The sequence below is a fragment of the Manacus candei genome, unplaced genomic scaffold (genome assembly GCF_025592945.1).
Source record: "Manacus candei isolate 608988 ecotype Guabito, Panama unplaced genomic scaffold, ASM2559294v1 h1tg000076l, whole genome shotgun sequence".
In the NCBI taxonomy this organism is placed as follows: Eukaryota; Metazoa; Chordata; class Aves; order Passeriformes; family Pipridae; genus Manacus; species Manacus candei.
Window position 1 is genome coordinate 8,790,096 of NW_026138124.1, and position 17,731 is coordinate 8,807,826.

Genomic DNA, 17,731 nt, shown 5'->3' on the forward strand with positions numbered 1-17,731 from the left:
GCGGCTCACCCAGCCCCCCTGGCCGGTGCTGAGCTCTGGAGGGGGCGTTGCTGTGGGCTGGGGGCAGCTACGGCAGCAGGGCTGCGAGTCCGGGCTGTCTCTGCCCCTGCGGGCCGTGGGGAGTGGGCAGGGTGTGACCCCTGCCCCTGCTGAGGATGCGGCACAGCACCTCCCTGGCACAGTCCGCGGTGAGCCGGGAGGGCACGGGGGCTGCCGTGATCCCCGTGGGCTGCCACCATCCCTGGAGATTGCCACCATCCCTGGGGACTGGGGCAGCCCTGCGTCCCTGTCCGCAGCACGCCGGGATGCGACCCAACAGGGCGATGGCTCCTGACACTGCGTGGTGACCCCCCGGAGGGGTCTGGCAGGGACCAGCCCTGCTTGGGCAGGCAGATGGGTCGAAGCCCACCTCCCCACACCCCATCACCCCAACTTCTGCTTGGCTGCCCCCGGGGCTGTGCCGGGGAAGGGGCGGGGGGCCGGCTGCCCACGCCGGTGGCCGTGCGGCCGGGGCGGCAGGCCGGCCACAGCCCTCATTCCTCCGCTGCTGGGTACCGCTTTGTTGCTAGCTGGTGACATCACCCGAGAGCCCACCCCCTGCCTCTTATCCGTCTCTGTGTCTCGCTCATTTATTCACAGGCAGCGCTGGCAGGATCAGGGGCTGTGCGAGCGCCAGGGCAGGCGGCAGCAGCATGTGTGCGGTGTTTGGGGCTCAGGGTGCGAGAACCACGTAAGGTGCCCACCGGAGCCTCCCTCCTCACCCGCCTCCGCAGCCCTCGGCAGAAACTTCACGGCTCCCCCACGCACGGTCCGGGCTTCTCCGGAGGGGCTTGGCACCGACAGCCGCATGCATGACACTCCGAAAAGGAGAGAAAATGACCATAAGTATCCAGGAGCACATGGCTATTGACGTCTGCCCCGGCCCCATCAAACCCATCAAGCAGATCTCCGACTACTTCCCCCGCTTCCCCCGCGGGCTCCCCGCCGCCGTCGGCCGCAGCAGTGCCCTGCGCCCCGCGGTCAGCCAGCCCTCCGTGAGCCCCGCCGAGGGACCCCGGGAAGATGACGAGGACGTGGACCAGCTTTTTGGAGCGTATGGCACGACGCCCGCTGAGCAGCCGGCCAAGAGCCAAGCGCCCGAGGAGGTGGTGGACCCCGAGGGCTACGAGTCCGACGACTGCAGTAAGTTCCTAAGTTTCCATGGGAGTTTGCTGGGTGCTGAGGTCAAGGGTGGGTCTTAGGGCTGGTTCCCCACCTTGGTGCCTGAGTCGCGTGCCCTTCCCGGCTGCCAGCCATGCTGCCCATCCCTGGCATCACACTGCAGCAGTGAGAAGTCCCCAGCTTTAGCTGGGAAGGCTGTTATGGCACTGTTTCGGGGTGGAAGGGGGCCCTGGGAGTGTCCCTGCTGCAGCCAGGCTGGCCGCTGAACCCAAACTAGGGAAGTCTCCCAAGAGCCACCAGTTGCTGTGCTTTGCTGTTGTGGTTGGTGCACTTCTCTGCCTCGTCCCTGCTCAGCTCCATGCCTCTGAAGGCTGCCAGCTGGGCTCAGACCCTTCGGTTAATCCACCTCGGTGGTGCAGGCTGCTCCAGCCACCCTGCTGATGAGCTGGCGATACGCTCCAGCATCGCCCGGCTCCACATCGGGGAGATTTGTTTGGAATGACATCCACCCTGGAGATCTCTGCCCTCTCCTTCGGCAAACTCTGACATGTCATTCCTCCATTCCTCCAGCTGCAGGCAGAGCCCTGCAGGAGACCAGCGGGGGCTTTGGAACAGAAGGCTTTGGTTCTGGTAGATGCAGGTGCTTGCAGCAAGGGTTAACCCCTCCCCACCCAAAACGTCCTTCCCACCCGGCGCGGTGGAGCTTGCAGGCTGCAAGGCAGCTGCTGCCTGGCTCTGCCAGCCGCGGTGACTGGGATAATACGATTTCCCTTGGAGTCGGATAAAACCCAAGGGCTCGATTCAGCCCAACCTTCAGGGGCCAGATCCTGCGAGGGGCTGAGCACAAAGTTTGAAGCCGGGAGGTGCCGAGGAAGGGAGCGGGTGCTGCTGAGCAGTGCTGCGTGCTCGTCCTGGCTGAGCTGTTTACGGCCCAGCGCCGGGCAGGCGGTGGCTTTTTCCTGTGCAGAATGTCACAGCCCTGCCTCGGCCTCGCTGCCGGGTTCTGGGCTGGCCTGGGCTGCTGTCATCTGTGCCAGACCCCGCAGCGTGACCCCAAGGAGGGCTGTGCTGCTGCAGGGTGGCACAGCCATCCCTGTGCCCCCCTCTGCCCGCTGACCACCAGCTACAGCCCCAGGAGAGGCTGGGAATTGTGTGCCAGCCCCAGACTGATGCTCCCTTTCTCCCCATGCCGGTGTCAGGGTCATGCTCTCTGGAGAGGCGAGAGCCTCGGCGCTCCCGGGGAGAGAGAACATCTCTGCTAAGCCGCGTTTGTCCGAGCCGGGCAGTTAACGGTGACTTTAACCGGATTTGGGTGTTATTTGCTGCTCTAATTATTAGATCGTCTTTGCTCACTGTGGCAGTAGAAATGGGAGCAACCGGGCTGCAGGGCCAGGGGTGTGTGTGGGAGCCGAAGCACTCGGGGCCCCAGAGCGTGGTGTTTTCTCCAGGTGACTCGCATGGAAATAGCCCAGGGTGCTGCATTCTGCATTTTTCCGCCGGCAGTGCTGGCTGGAAGAGGCTCGGCTTCGTGCCGGGGGCGGGCGGGTGTTTCTCTCACCCCGGCTGGTGTTAGGAAGAGTGTTTGTTGCAGCGTAACAGGTGTCAGGCAAACTGCTGAGGCTCTTTTGCCAGATGTGGTGGGTTTTCGGCTGGTGGAAGCACATCAGTGCCAGGAGCAGAGTGGGGAGGTGGGACTGCTGGTGTCACATCTCTGGGGACAGCACAGGGTGGTCCCAGCCACCCTCAGGACACTGGTTGGCATAAATGTGCAGGATGAGACTGTCACTCCCCCATGTTTAGCAACCAAGTTGTAAAGCCAGACAAGAGCTCCTTGTCCCAATTTCCCAGCTGGGGAGCCGGGAGGGGATTCGTGCAGCCTGACTCGAGCCATCAGCTACGCTGGGGAGTGTTGTTCAGCTCCCCCACATCCCTGGAGGGTGATTCAGGGCTGCTGCATTAGTCACCTGCACTAAATTTCCCCTGGAGAACCTGTGTCTGCCTGTACATCAGGGGAGCACTGGGGTTTAGGTGGTGCCAGTCCCCTTGCGTGTCACACAGGGTTCAGGGAGGTGACTGAGGTCTCAGGGGATGGTGGTGTCAGGTCTGGGTGCAGCACCCACAAATCAGGGTGTTGCTGGGCAGTGGCACATCTTGCCTCACTCCCCATAGATACTCCCAGCTCAGCCCCAGAGAGATGCAGGGAGAGGGATTTTGCCATGGCAGGGTCCATCTGGAGGAGGAGGAGAGCTCCTTCCCAATTGTCCCACCTGCCTGCGGGTTTCCCTCCTCCAACACCAAGCGATGTTGATGCTGGCTGGGTGAATGGGAGGAGGAGAGCTGCCCCTGCCTGGAGAAATGCAGCATTTGTCTGGGTTTCCCCAGGCTCGTTCCTGCCTGGAGTTGCTGCTCTGGGCTGGTTTCTGGGTTTGCAGCAGCAGCAGCCTGTTAGGTGCCACGGATGGGTTGCTCTGTCACCGCTGCCGTGCAGGGCGGCATCGGCAGGGGCTGGACTGGAGCTGCCATCCCTGCAAAACCTTCAGCACCCAGCAGGGCTGTGGGGAGAGAGTAGGGTAGGTTCTGCCTGGCCCTGCTGCAGCTCACCTGGGCTGGTACCCTGCAACCCATTCCTTAATCCTTTGCTGAGTTGTGCTCCAGATGCCATCAGCAATTCTTGGAGTGCCTACGGAGCCAGTGGGAGCTGCCTTCTTCCGGATGGGGCAACCCCAGAGCAGCACAGCCCTGGAAGAAGCATCAGCGTCAGCTCCCATCCAAGCAGGGTGGCCTGACCCAGGGGTTTGGCATCTGCAGGGAGCAGGGACATGTTGGGGGGCAGATGCTTGTGTGTGCATGGTGTTGGTGCTTTGGAAAATTACGAATCCCCAGGCTGCAAGAGGCAGGTAGGATTGCTCCAGAGATGGGCAGGGACCTGGCTGAGGCAGGAGGACAGATGGTACTAGTTCATGGGAGGCTGATGCAGAGGCTCAGGCTGATGGCTCTGGGACACCTTTCAACCAGCCTGTTGAATGCAGTGAGTGGCAGGGAGCAGGCAGGGCCAGGGAACAAACACAGCAGATAATGAGTGGAGACATCTGGGCTGGCTCTGGGACTACTGAGAACTGCATGGAGCCAGCTCTTCCCATCAGACCTGCCAACAGTGCTGCTTGAGGATTTGCAGGGTTGTGGTGGGCACCTGCTGCCATCCCAGGACCCTTGGGAGACCCTGGGAGAAGGACTCATCACTGCCCTGTGCCTCCTCCATCCTCCATCTGCAGGGATGCTCTGGGACCAGAGCTCAGGCTGTACAGGACTCTCTTCCTGCAGGGGGTTTGTCCCCAGTGGAGCTGCTGAGGAGGTGGAATGAGACAGGAGAGGTGGGAAGTGTGTATTTGGTGAGAAAGGTGATTTGGCGCTGTTGGACCAGAATTAGCATCTGCTGTGAGCTGAGAGGACCAGCCAGGATTTGGGGCTGGGAAGGGGGGGATTCACTCCTGCTGCCTCAGGACACTTGGCTGTCACCTCGTCTTTGGTTCCCCTGGCTGGTGCCCGGTGACAGCAGCAGTCCTGGCCCCTGGGGTCCCCAGCCACCAGAGATGCTTCCCACCCATTCGGGCAGCACACTGCCAGGGAAACTTGGTTTGCAAGGAAGATAAGCAAATGCCAGCTAGATGGCAATGTGCCACCTGCGAGGAGCTGGCTCTCGCCTCCCATCTTCCCCGATTTCACCCAAATTGCTGCCCCTTCACTGCCCACACTTCCCCCTCCACAGCACCAGTGGGAATTTCTACCTGATGGGTTTTTAAAGGTCTCTCAAATCCCTGCATGAGCAGCACAGAGGTGGAGACACCGTCCCTGTGAGGGAGCACTGCTGGGGCTTCTGTCACTGGGGACAGCGCTGGAGGGAGCAGCCATCCTCCTGTAACAGGCAAGCAAGTTTCCAGCCCTTGCAGAAATGCCCTGTTCCCCTGAGCTGCTGTTTGGCTTTGGAAAGAGGCTGTGGTCACACTGGAATTTTCTCCCTTCTCCGTATGCGTTTGGCTCTGGATTTTCCAATGGGAACACAGCCTGAGGGCAGGGAGCTGCAGTGGGAGCTGGAAGAGCTGCCCCACACTGTTCCTACCAGCGCTCCAGGGCTGTTCATATATGCACAAACCCAGCCAATTCCATGGCATGCCCAGTTGTTACTCACGGAGGAGCAGGCTCGTGAGCAGGCTCCGGAGCTGCAGCAGCATGGAAACGACTTCTCCAAAGTACAGCTGAGAGGCCAGTCCTGGTGGCGGCGGCTCGTGACGCCTGCTGAGAGCAGCGCCACGCAAGTTATTTAGGAAGACTCTTATTTTGAGCAAAGAAGATAATTAGGCAGGCAAAGCCGTCATGGAGATATTAATTACTGGCTGCTCAAAGACGTAAAGAGGAACGTCTTAAGGGGTGCAGGGTTTGCAAGTCACCTGGCAGTGCTTTTGGCCAGACAGGGGGAGGGAGAGGAGACGGCGAGGGGAAATGTGCACTGGAACGGGGAGGATATTTACTTCTGAAACGCGGCTCCTTAGCATATGCTGCCACTGCTATTTATAAGCTTTGAATCGTCTTTTCAATCCAGAGAAGGCCAAAAGAAGTAATTTTTTTTTTACTCAGGAAACTAAACAAACCACCGCTGATTTCGGCAGAGCCTGGAGCGTGGCTTTGCCCACCAGACCACAGCCCGAGCTGCCAGTGCCAAAGGAACGTGTGTGGGTACTGGGCAGTGTGGAACCAAGGTCTGAGGGCATCAGGGAGCTTCTGGCCTTCCCCAGGGAGACATGGGGTGTTAACTGGGGTGACTCTGGATTAGCTCCTGTCTGGTTTCCTGCGGGATAGGTGGGTATAGGGAAGGTGCTGGTGTGGGGCGAGCTCTCATGCTTTCTCGCTGGCCACCCCTTCAGTGGTTCAGGTGGAGGCTGCACATCAGTGTTCCTGATTCCCCAGTGAGCCTTCAGCCCCCAGAGATACCTGTTCCCAAGGAGTGACCATGGGCAGGGACACCCTGAAGTGCTGAAGAGGAACACAGGGCAGCTGGTGAGGCTGGCACACGAGGGTGAGCAGGGTCTGTGTGGGCATCCCTCCTGCAGCAGCGATGGAAGCAGCATATGGGCCGTGGCCTCTGGCACCTCCACTAATGAAGGAGCCACACGGCTGCTGGTTAATGAGGGGCCCTCCTGCTGCCTCCTCCCCAGCCTGCCCAGCCCTTCACCTTCCGTGGTTCCAGGGTGCAGGAGGAGACACAGTGCCCGGCTGGAAAAGGGAACTGACACCCCTTACTCCACCATGCTGGAGCTCAAGGGGGTTCCCAGATCTTTCATCTTTGTATTTAACAGTGAAGGCAATTTTGGGGGGGTTGTTAATTGCAAGACTGTATTTCATTAAAGGAAGAGAGAGGGAGAGATTTTGAAGGCCATCTCTAAATTGAAATTGCTGAAAGTCTAATTGCTGCTGACATCAGGGACCATTTAGTGCTGTAAAACATAATTGCATCTCTGAACTGTTCTGAGCAGATAAGTGTTCCTCTGAACACTCCTCCTGGAGAAGACAGAAGAGCTGATGAGCATCCATCAACCAACCTCGTGAGGAAGCAGCTCCCTGCTCCAGAGCTTACCAGGGGCTGGTGCTGTGTCTCCAAAATGAAGAAATATTAATTTCTGTAGATTTTAAGTGAGAAACCCACGGTCAGGCAGGGAGCAGTTGCAAGAAAGGAAAGTTGTGCTTTGTTCTCATTCCTGATCCTATTGAATTCAGCCACATCTGTAGATCTCCCGAGGAAGGAAAGTCTCCTGCCTGTGTGCTGGGTCTGGTCCCTGCTGGGTTTTTCTGTAGGAGTGAGGATGTCCTGCCTTGCCTGCAGCAGCAGATCACAGTTCTACGATGCAGCCAGTTGGCACCACGTGGTCCAGGACTCACAGGAATGTCTGAGTCCCAACATGCTGTGCTGCCCCTGGAGCATGTCCCAAAACCTCCCACAGGATGCATTTTCATGGAATAGCCCCTGGCAGAACTTTCAGAAGTGTCCCATTTTCACCTGCTTTCACCACCTTCCCTGGCTGATGCTGAATCCCGTGGCTGGAGGATCATGCCAGAGGTCAGTGCTGCCATCAGACCTGGGGGTTTGCAGCCTGCAGCTCCTCAGCTGAGCACCTTGTGGGATCCATCCCTGCCTCTACCAAGGCACGTGAGTCACAAGCAGCATCCCAAACAGGTCTCTGCATGGACCAGGAATGCTGTGGATGCTGGATGAGCTCAGCCTCAGCTGCAGGAGGCTGCAGGATCTGATGGTGCTGTTTTCCAGGGATAGCCCTGGAGGGTTTTAGGGGCTCAGGGAGTCAATCCTCAAGCTGCCCCAGCACTGTCTGCCTGCACTGCCCCATCGTGAGCCTCTGGGCCAGGTCAAGGCACTGTCATTCTCAAGGAGGCAGGAGCACACAGAGCCACCCACCAAAATGCTCTTCAGCAGTCCTGCTTGGAAATGGCAGGAGATAATTTCTGTTCCTCCTGAGGAGTCATTTACCAACATTTTACAGGGGGCTGTAAGTGCACAGAATTACTTACTGCCTTTCAGGACCTTTAAAATTATCTCTATTGCAGGGGAAAATTAAAGCAATGGAAGAATAGGGACCTATCTTTTATAGTGCATTAAAAAATACCCAGTCTGAAGGTTACTGAACCTATGCTTTCTGTAAGGGAGAGCTAATCCAGACAATCCCCAGCAGTCTTTTTACTGCTCCACTCTGATCTCCCTGGCACAAAATCCATGAGCAGATTATCTTGGGAGCAGCAATGCTGATAAGCAGAGGGACTTAAGGCTTTTGGACTTCTTTTTAATTAGTTCTATAGTGGGTTTTTTGTGTGCACACCTCAATTTCTCTTAGTGTGGAGCTCTGCTGTGAAAGCTTCCCTGACTTGGGAAGGTAAGGAGCGCACTCCGTCATCGCTTCGCACCTCCACGGGCTTTGCTGAAGCTCCCAGGTCTGTTCTGCAAGTCTCAGGGTCTCTTCCATGTCCTGACCATCCCTTGGGCTGAGAAACTCTTCTCCTTGGAGCATCCCAGGCTGCAGAGGGGGCGGATCCCGGCGTGGACCAGGCGAGGGCAACGGCGCCTGCAAAGACGGGGGGGGCTGGGGAAGGGAGCGGAGCAGGGATTTATCACCGCGTTTTGCCTTTCATCCCGCAGGTATAAATAGAAGCTCCTCCAGCCTCCCCCGTCACCCTGGGCGCTGATGGGAAATGTCAGCAATAAACAATTTCTGCCGACTCCGCCGGCCAGGGCGGTGCTGCTGCTGCGGCCGTGCCGGGACACCGCGCTGCCCGTGGGCTCCGGCTGAGCCCGCGGGCACATCTGCTGGTTCTGCTGCCCTCTGGTAGTTTTGTGGCCCACTGAATTAATCCAAACGCCCAAAGGTCAGTGGGAGAGGAGGCCGCGTTCCCGCGCAAGTCAGATTTATTTTTCTTTTTAGAGCCCGTGTTAAACGCCAGGCCCTGGCCGGCGTCTTCCCATCAATCTCTCCCAATTCTTGGAGAGGAGAGAGGGTCAGAACCTCCTAATGAGTTCAGCTTTCCTAATGGTTATTTTATCATTGGAGCAGAATAGTTGTAATAATAATGATACATCCTGCCTGCTGTCTGGAGAGCACCAAGCTGCCTTTGTAGTGCCTGACAAAGACATTTATTTATATTTTTTATTTGCAGCCTGTGTGATTAGAGGGGAGTGTTTAGAATAGCCCAGTCGAGTTAAATAATCCTGGTAACAGCGCTTTGAGTCTAGTTGCTGCCCTTTTCTTTTTTGGGTACTTGCTCCCTTAATTAAGAGCACAATCGAGTTGCATCTCTCGTGGGAGGGGGAAAGCAATCAAAAGAGGGGGATTCAGCTGCATTGCCAAGGTTTTGGGCCCAATCCTGCCAGCTGGGGAGGCAGAACTCCCACAGCCAGGGCTGGATGTGCTACCAGAGGTTTGCAGGAGGGGTGGGAGTGGTGACTGGTGCTGGTGTGGTGGTGTTGGCTTGCCTGGCCGCTGGCTCAGCGTGCTGCCCGCTCCAGGAGTGCAGGGTTGTGGTCCCGTGGGAGTTTACAGGGAGCTGCTGTGGGGTGCAGGGGTGGCTCCCACCCCTGGTGCAGCTGGAGGTCTCCTGCCACCTCCTCAGCCCCTGAGCAGCTCGAGCACCAGCCTTTGTCTCTGCCTTCACTGCTGTGCTGGATCCATCGCCTGGATGTGCCTCCCCAGGAGGTAACAGAGGTTGCAGGGCTGTGGCTGTGTCCTGGATGTGTCCAACGTGTCCTGGGCATCCTCTCCTGGCTCTGGTGGCAGCACTACCCTTGGCTCCATGGTAGCACCTTGGCTGCTAAACCCAAAGTTTGCCTGACGCCTTTTGTCATCTCCATACGGCCGCGTTTTTAAGCAATTAGCTCATGTTCTGCTGGTGTTTCCACATCCCTCTGCTAAAGGCAGATCTTTCCTTGGTTATCAAGATCACCACCAACAAGAAAAAAAAGCCTGTGTAGAGGAAAACCCCTTCAGAACTGGGGCTGGAGCCTGGCAGGGCTGGGGGAACCGTGCACCCCTATCCATGCCCTCCCAGCTCCTGGCAGCTCCAAGAGGAATGGGAACTGCTCAAGGTTTGCTTATGGACTGCCAGCACTGGGAGCAGGACCTGAGTCCCCACCTGCAAAACAAGCACCTGCTGCTTGTTATAGTGATTTTAGGCTTTGCCTGTCTTGCAGGAGCGGGGCCCCCCTGCTGCCCTCGCCCCTGGGGCAGGCTGGGGCTTTGTCAGTATTTCCTGGCCAAAGTCTGTTTTCGTGCCAGGCTTTTAATTTGTTTTATAAATTGCCAAATCCAGCAGGCTGAGCCGCGGGCCCCCTCCTGTGATAAAAATAAAATAACAGCTTGAACCCGGGAGGGCCGAGCGGTGGGGCTGGCAGGAAGCGCTGATTAAAGGGCAGGTGGAAATGATGAGGCTCCGAAACCGGAGGCTTCATCTTCCGCTCTTGAGTGAAAAATGCAGATTTCGTGAAGTTTTGCTGACTTGGCTTTCACCCTTGTGCTGTGGAGCCTCACACTTCACCCACTGCCATCCGTGAGCTCCCTGTCTCTAAGCGCAGGCAGGGACATCCGGGGACTGCTGCGCCTTCCTCCCTGTGGGATGAGGAGCGGTTTTGGGTGGGAATTGCTCTGGAAATACCCATTTGGGCCGAACCCAGAGATGACTCAGAATTTGCAGCAGGTTTTGCCTCACCCTGTATGGCTTCCATCTTCCCCTGGCAGGTAAACCCCCACTGATTTGTGACTTACCCAGACCAGCAGCTAATGTGCCATGAAATTGCTCCAGAGCGAGGGGGGTACATTATTCTGGCAGAAAATCTCTTTGGGTGTTTATTCTGTTTTGAACTCAAGATATTTGCTCTGGAGCAATGATTTTTCTTTTGCTAGCAGGCAAATCTGTAGCTCATTTGCCTTTGGGCTGGGAGAACACTGTGAAATTGCAGCAGGAACGTTTCGGTCCCCTGAATATCTGCCTCCTCCGTGGGTGCCTTGCTGCTGACAATGCTGGGGGGGGAAAAAAGGACCTTATTTCCTGCCATAAAGTTTGTCCAACTTTCACCCCCCCACACCTGGCAACAAACCCTGCTTTGATATTAAGCAAAACTGTTCTGGTTTTTATTTTGGATTTTTTTTTTCATGCTCTGAATGCGGCGGGAAGGTGCAGTTACCTTGGAAACAGTGGTGGGATGCTGTTTGGTGGCAGGGCAGCGCTCAGGCAGACCCCTTTTGGGAAGGTGGGCATGGAAAAGTGGGGGTTGCTGGGTCCAGAGCCACCCTGGAAGTTCAAGGCTGGTGGCAGGTGAAGCTGAGCGAGCGAAGATGCTGCTCCATGTCCAGGCTTTGGCGTGCAAATAAGGTCTGGGAGCCTTGGAGAAGGTTAAGCCATGTTTTTGGAGAGCTCGTCTTTTTAAAGCTTTTTCTCTGCTTTGGATTAGCACGACTTGCTCAGATCATTCAAGGGGAAAGAATTTCTTAAATCAAATGTACTTTTGCTGCTGAGGCTCTCCTGGTTTTGTTCCGGTCTCCTGCCCTGTCCCTGTGTCCCATCCCAGGAGATGCCCCGTGCTGCTGTTCCTGGGTTGTGGATGTAACGGAACACTGCTCCGGTTAAAAGCTGTTGGTGTTTTTCATTTTAACCATAAAAGTGTTTCCATCCCTCCCTGGGTTTAATTTACAGTTTGCAGCCAGATTGGAGCTGAGAAGGGATCCCATTGGTGGCTCATTTGTTTGAAGCTGTCAGTGTACAAATACATGTTCTGGGAATGCCAGCGGCGCTGGAGCAGGGGGGATGTGCCAACAGTGGGTCTCTTCTGTGTCCCAACCATGCCTGGATCTTCCTAGAGAAGAGCTTTCAGCTCCTGAGGGACAGGAAGCTGCTGGCTGCAATGGGGCTGCTGTGGGATTGGGGGGTGACCCACGTGAAAACCCCCAGAGGCAAAGCTGGGCGAGCTGCATCCATTGATCCCACTCAGTCCTCTCCCAGGACTGTGCCAGCCCCACCAGCCAACGTGGGGATGGCCACCAGCTGGAAACAAGGGCTCACATGAGGATGCTTATGTTTTATAATGTTTGCAGCCATTTCTGTAGCATCTTCATGCACTCCTTTTGCGCTCAGAGGGAGAAAAGGCAGCGTTGGCTGGGCCACACAGGCTAACAGAATCTTCTCTCCTTCGCAGCCACGCTGGGGACGCTGGATTTCAGCTTGCTCTACGATCAAGAGAACAACGCTCTCCACTGCACCATCAATAAAGCCAAGGTATGGCTCAGGGCGTGGGAACAGGGAGGACTGACTTTGCCTGGAGGTGGGAAACTTTGTCCTGCCTTATGGGGCCACCCAGGTGCTGCAGCTGTGCCAAAAGTGCCAAAAGCTGCAAATGTGGCGGTGTCTGTGAAGCAGCTATTCCTTTGCCAGCTCCACTTCTATCCCAACACCCAGTGCCTCTGCCCTCTCCTTCCCCTCCAGCCCTGCCTTTCAGGGCGTTTCCAGCAGTACAGAGACGGCTGCTCTTCCCCTTTGACGAGATCGTTGCAGCTATTGATGCTTTTTAGAGCAGCCCCTCCCGATGTTGTTATTTACTTGACGGCTGTGACCGGCTGTCAGTTTATAAATGGCTCTTTTAAATGCTGCTAATCACGGCCACAAAGTGCTGTGCCTCAGCGCCTTTGCCGTCTGCCTGATTGAAGCAATTAGGGGCTTTTTGCACATTTTGGAGCAGAAACAGATAACTGAGGTCCTGATTCTGCCTCCGGGCCCGTGGGTGCTGCTGGGTTCCTCTCTGCTTCACCCAGCATGAGGACCACAGCAGTGAGGGTACCAGGTCACCATGGCAGTGGTGAGCTGGGAGGAGAAGACCTAAATCCCTGCAGATCTTGGGAAGGTGTGGAGGGTTTTTACAGCAGTCAGGAGAACGGGCTGTGACCTGAGCCCCAGAGGATCAGGCCATGCTATTTGCCTTCATAGGATGCATGTTTGCAGCCCCCACCCAGGCACCTTGCTTTGCTGGGTGCTGGCCCTGGGCACTGAGAATGCACATCCCCACCCAGGGTTCTCCAAGACTCCAGCACCAAAGCTTGGCTTTGGGGATGAGCACGGAAACATCTGCCCTGGCAGCTCTAGAGCTGCTCCTGGCTGGGGGCAAGTGCAGCACCCACAGCTCCTGGGCAGGACTGCCAGGGCAGGGCTGGGGCAGACAGTGGGGTTTGTTTCCCTCCCTGTTGCCTGTGAATTCTCCGGCAGCCTCTGGGTCAGGCTTCCCTTGGCGCACTCGGGAGCGGTGCCAAGGAGGAGATTTCTAATTGTGTTTGGAGTGGGAGGAAGGAGACCTGTGAGCGGGAAGTGATAGATTTCACATCAGCGAGAGCAAGGGCAGGGCTGGCAAAGGAGAGCCCTGCCGTGCCCACCTGGCTCTGTCAGGAATAGTGGTGGCTGATTCCACCCCACAGGACTGGGGGTACCCCTGCACCTCCCCTGGCCACGGGGTGGGCAGAGCCCTCCTTGCCACCCTGACATTCAAGCACTCGAGTCCTGTTCATTTCCATTCTGCTCTCATTCTCCCATTTTTCTCTTTTATTTACATTGCCATCTGCTCGCTCTCATTTCATCTCTCGCCTGGGGAAAGCTGCCAAAACTTGACTACAGAAAGGTAAGGGCCAGGCCCCGGCTGCCGTCGGTGGGAGCCGGCGCCGGCTGTGTAGATGTTACAAGTAGTGCTGTAGAGGAGGAGATGGGCGAGTGCCAGGGCTGCACACACGAGCCCCAGCAGTGCTGGGACGTGCACTGCCCTTGCACCTGGGCTGGGTGTCCTGGGTACCTGTCTCGGCCCTCTGGGGAAGGTGCCCTCGGGATATATCCAACTCCTGCAGCTCCTGGAGCCTCAGCTGCTGCCAGCAGCCCTTAAAACCTGGACTATTTCAGCCATGTGAGACATGTTTTTCTTTCTCTCCGATAACCCCAAACAACCCCTCTCTCTCCCTTTAGATCTCTTTGCTTCTCTCCATTTATTTTAGTCTCCAGCACTTTTCTGTCTGCTGATGTCCCTCACGAGTCCCGTTATCGGTTCCTGGGGAGCAGGGAGAGGGGAGCAGGCTCTTGGAGGCACCGGCAGCAGGTTCAATCCAACCTGTTGTGCTCCACCACCAATTTCCTGCTCTGCAACCATCAGCTGCTGTACTTTGCACGAGGCTGGGATAGTCACTCCATGTGGGAATTTACCCTGGTGCTGTGCCTGGGGACATCTGAGATGTTTCTTGGTGTAGGTTCACAGCAGGATCTGTGAGATGCTGGCAGTTTCCAGGTAGCCTCTGTGCCACCCTCTGGACCCTGTGGTGGCAGGGGCACAGGATCAGGTAGGATAAGGTGGGATCAGGTAGGATCAGGCAGTGTGGCCACTTCACACTAATGGCTCTCAGTGCTGGCAGTAGCCCTGCCATACTCTGCCTGTCACACTTCAGGCACGGCTGAACTCAGACACTTTGCAGCTCAGCTGGGATCAATAGGAGAATAAATCAGGGCATTATGGGGGCTCACTCCTGGACTGTGGGAACAGCCATGTGCCCAGCTGGCAGGAGGGCTCTCCCCACTCACCTCCTGCCCTGCACAGACCCTGTGTACTCCCCTGGGGTTGTGCTGATCTGTACTGTCATGTGTGGGAAAGGGCTGGGATGCTCTGGGCATCACCCCCTCCTAGAAAATGGGGTGGAGAAGGGTTCAGTGAATGTGCAGGCCCCCAGGCTGCTCAGTCCTACAAAGCCCGACCTGCTCCATGGAGCAAGAGGATAACCTGCTGTAGGGGGATCACAGAATCATAGGACCTATGATTCTGTAAAGGTGTGTGGCAGCACAGACACGATGGGCTGTGCTACCCTGTAGCTTCACTGGTCTCCTGCTTTCAGGAGGCAGATGCCCAGGATAAGCCTCAAGGGGGTGTATGGCAGTGGTGAAGGAGCTCCTGGCCCCAGGTGGGCCATGCCAGGCAGCTGCTGCCCGTGGGAGCATCCTTGGGCTGCTCTCCCTGCGCCGCTGGCCAGAAAACACCCGGGAGTTTCCACCCTGCCGAGCATTTGGAAGCTCCCTCCCTCCCAACAGAAACAAGTGCTGGAGGTCTCAGCAGTAATGCACTGAGCATTACTTATGGATTGAGTCATAAATATTTATCACTGCAGGGAAATTCCTGAAGCTGTGTGTCTCCTCTGGGCTGCTGGGGGGGGATGCACAGTTTGCCCCGTTTCGGAATGGGATGCCTTGGCCTGGGAGGTACCCAGGCTGGTTTTTGGGCAGCAGGGATCCTGCTCAGCGGGTAGGCAGCTCGTTGTGGGGTGAATGATGGAATGAATCCATCTCCTGTGATTGCTGCGTGCCTCCAGCGTGGCGTTAATCGGCAGCCCGATTAGCCCAACTTGTAATTAAATCCTATTGATTAGCTAAATGTCACTGGCACGGAGAGCAGCTGGCAGAGGCTGGGATGCAGGGAGCTGGAGGTCTCCGTAGGATTGCAGCAGAGATTTTGGGGTTGGGCAGAGGAAGGGAAAAGATGAAACTCAGTCTCCTCTCCATTGCCTGTGCCATGATGCACAGCACCATAAATCAGTCCCAGCAGCAGGATTGGCTGGAGCCAGGGAAGTGCTCTGGATGGATCCAGGGGGAGGCTCTGCTTCCATATATGAGCCTTGTTGCTCTTCTCTGTCTCTCAGTTCTCTCGGAGCAGCTTTAGGTTGGCAATCCCTCCACACAGGTACTGATCACCCTGTGGGTTGTCCCTGTGGGAGGGATGAGCTCCCACGGGAGCAGCTTTGCAGGGCAGAGCCCTGTTAAATTCAGCTGTGTGCTACACACGTATCAAGTGACATGGGAGGGAGGTAGACGTGACATTAGGAGCTATTTTCCAGGCTCCTGTCACTCCATCTTCCATAGCACATCTATTAAAAAAGCCTTTAATAGCCTCCTCAGAAGGTAATTTAATTGAGCTGAATTGATGGGTGAATTACAGAGCTGCCTGTCTTTCTCCATCCATTTTCATGGGAATCTGCTTGCTTGTTTCTGATTTCATTTGCTGTGCAGCACTGGGCAGGTGGGCACCTCTGACTGGGGAGGCTGGAGAGAGCCTGGGTCTCTCTGAGTGGACTGTGTAGGTGATCCCTTCTGGAGTCTGGGGACAATCCAGCCCATTCCTGCCCTGTCTGCCCATGGAGCCACAGCCAATACCACCACCTTCCTCCCAGTATCTGCTGGGGCAGGGACATCACCCACAGGCTGCAGTTAAAGCAGGGACATTTCACCTCCATTCGCTGCTGGTATTTTTATCCTTTTGGCTCTGCTTTAGAAGCAAAATCCTCTTTCCTGAGCACCATTTGGCCTCCCTTGCCCCAGGGCAGCTTGCCTGTCTCTGAAGCAGAGCCCTTGTCTCTGAAGCAGAAGCTTTGCTCCAAATCAGAGACATTCCCAAGGTCAGGAACATCCTGCACCTTTGGCCAGGTTATGCAGCTCGGGGAGGGGGGTGGAACAGGGCATCACAAGAAGCTGCTGTGGCTCTGTGGGTTAGGCTGGGCGAGATCTTCCATACATGTGAAATATGGAAACGATTTCCCTCATTGATTTGCCCAAATCCAGGCCTTAATGATTAGATTTCCACTGCACACAGCCATTCCAGCAGCAGTCCATACAAATGCTTTCCTACCAGGTGGATCCCTGGCAGCTGCACAGACTCATTATCCAGACAGTGAGTACTCTCCTTATCACAAAAAGGGTGTGAAAAGTCTTTAGCTTCACCCAGCCTGATCTCCATGCCCAGTTAGGAGTCAGGATTGGATGGATACTTCTGCAGAGAAACCCTCCTCTGATCCAGGCACAGAATTGCCTTCAGCCAGCCCAGCAATAACTCCTGCAGGGATCCCACAGCCAGGCTGGAAACAATCCAAGGACTTCCACGATGGAGCCATTCTCATTTCTGCTTAGGACTGGTGAAAATTAGGCTCCATTTTTCATGCTCCTGAGTTGCTTCCTTGCCCTGTGGAGTCTGTTTCCATGCAGTCTGTGCAGTTATGGCTTTGGGCTGGGTTTGTGCATCACCCTTGGATAATTTTCAGGTTGTTTAGAAGAGGCACAGAGGCACAGCTTGTGTCCTCCCTCTTCCCAAAGCAGGATCAGCTCCAGAGCATTGCTATAACAGACGTGATCCACGTCATCCTTTAAGAGCTGTGAGGGTGTTGTGTAAAATCCATCAGGAATGGCTGCAGCGAGTATTTCCTTGTGTCTGTGCTCTGGTGCCCCCAGATTTCCTTGCAAACACCACAGCATTCAGCTGGCACCAGCCTCCCACTGGCCTGAAGCAGTTCTTCCTTCAGCTGTGCCTTAATAACACAGAGTAGGTAGGTGCTATCACACCCTCTGGGAGCGCTTAGAAGTAGCACCACAACAGCAGAGGTGTGTGTTTGCTCATAAGCAATTATTAAATGACAAAACCCTGTAATTTCAAACCTCAGAAGTCACTGTGCTGATTTGCTTAACCCCCAAATTAATTGTGATGAGGATGGCAGAGTCAGGCTGCTGGGAGAGCAGAGCAGTGCCTGGTGGCCAATGCCAAGTGCAGGTGAGGAGCTTCCCACTTCCCACAGCCCCTCCTTGGCTCCACAGATGGCGTTGGAATGCTGAGCATGTGTGGATTTGCTGCCCAGCCTGGATCCTGCAGCAGCCACGCTCCCCTCCATCCCTGGACCAGCCATATCCCAGGGAAACAGGCATTGGTGGATGGGCTCAGTGAAGCCACCCTTCCTGCCCAGCATCCTGCTGTTATCCTGACTCCTGCTTTTTGCTGTTCCCTCTCCAGGGCCTGAAGCCGATGGACCATAATGGGTTGGCTGATCCATACGTCAAGTTGCACTTGCTTCCCGGAGCCAGTAAGGTGAGACACCTTTTCACTTCTCCTTCTCTTCCTGGGGCTGTGCCTTTTCCTTGGAAATTAGACCCAGGAGGTTCCCCAGGGAGAAGCTCCTCACCCAGGGGCTGCTGC

At 56.1% G+C, this 17,731-nt stretch overlaps 1 protein-coding gene across 1 annotated transcript in view; it reads left to right on the plus strand.

Annotated features, from left to right (window-relative positions):
- Positions 1-297: 297 nt before the first annotated feature.
- DOC2B (double C2 domain beta) overlaps positions 298-17,731 on the plus strand; it is a 32,989-nt gene continuing 15,555 nt past the window's right edge. Inside the window, exons 1-3 of the mRNA XM_051809921.1 lie at positions 298-1,182; positions 11,903-11,982; positions 17,549-17,623. Coding sequence (XP_051665881.1) covers positions 852-1,182; positions 11,903-11,982; positions 17,549-17,623 — 486 coding nt within the window. The 5' untranslated portion in view covers positions 298-851. The remainder of the gene's footprint in view (positions 1,183-11,902; positions 11,983-17,548; positions 17,624-17,731) is intronic.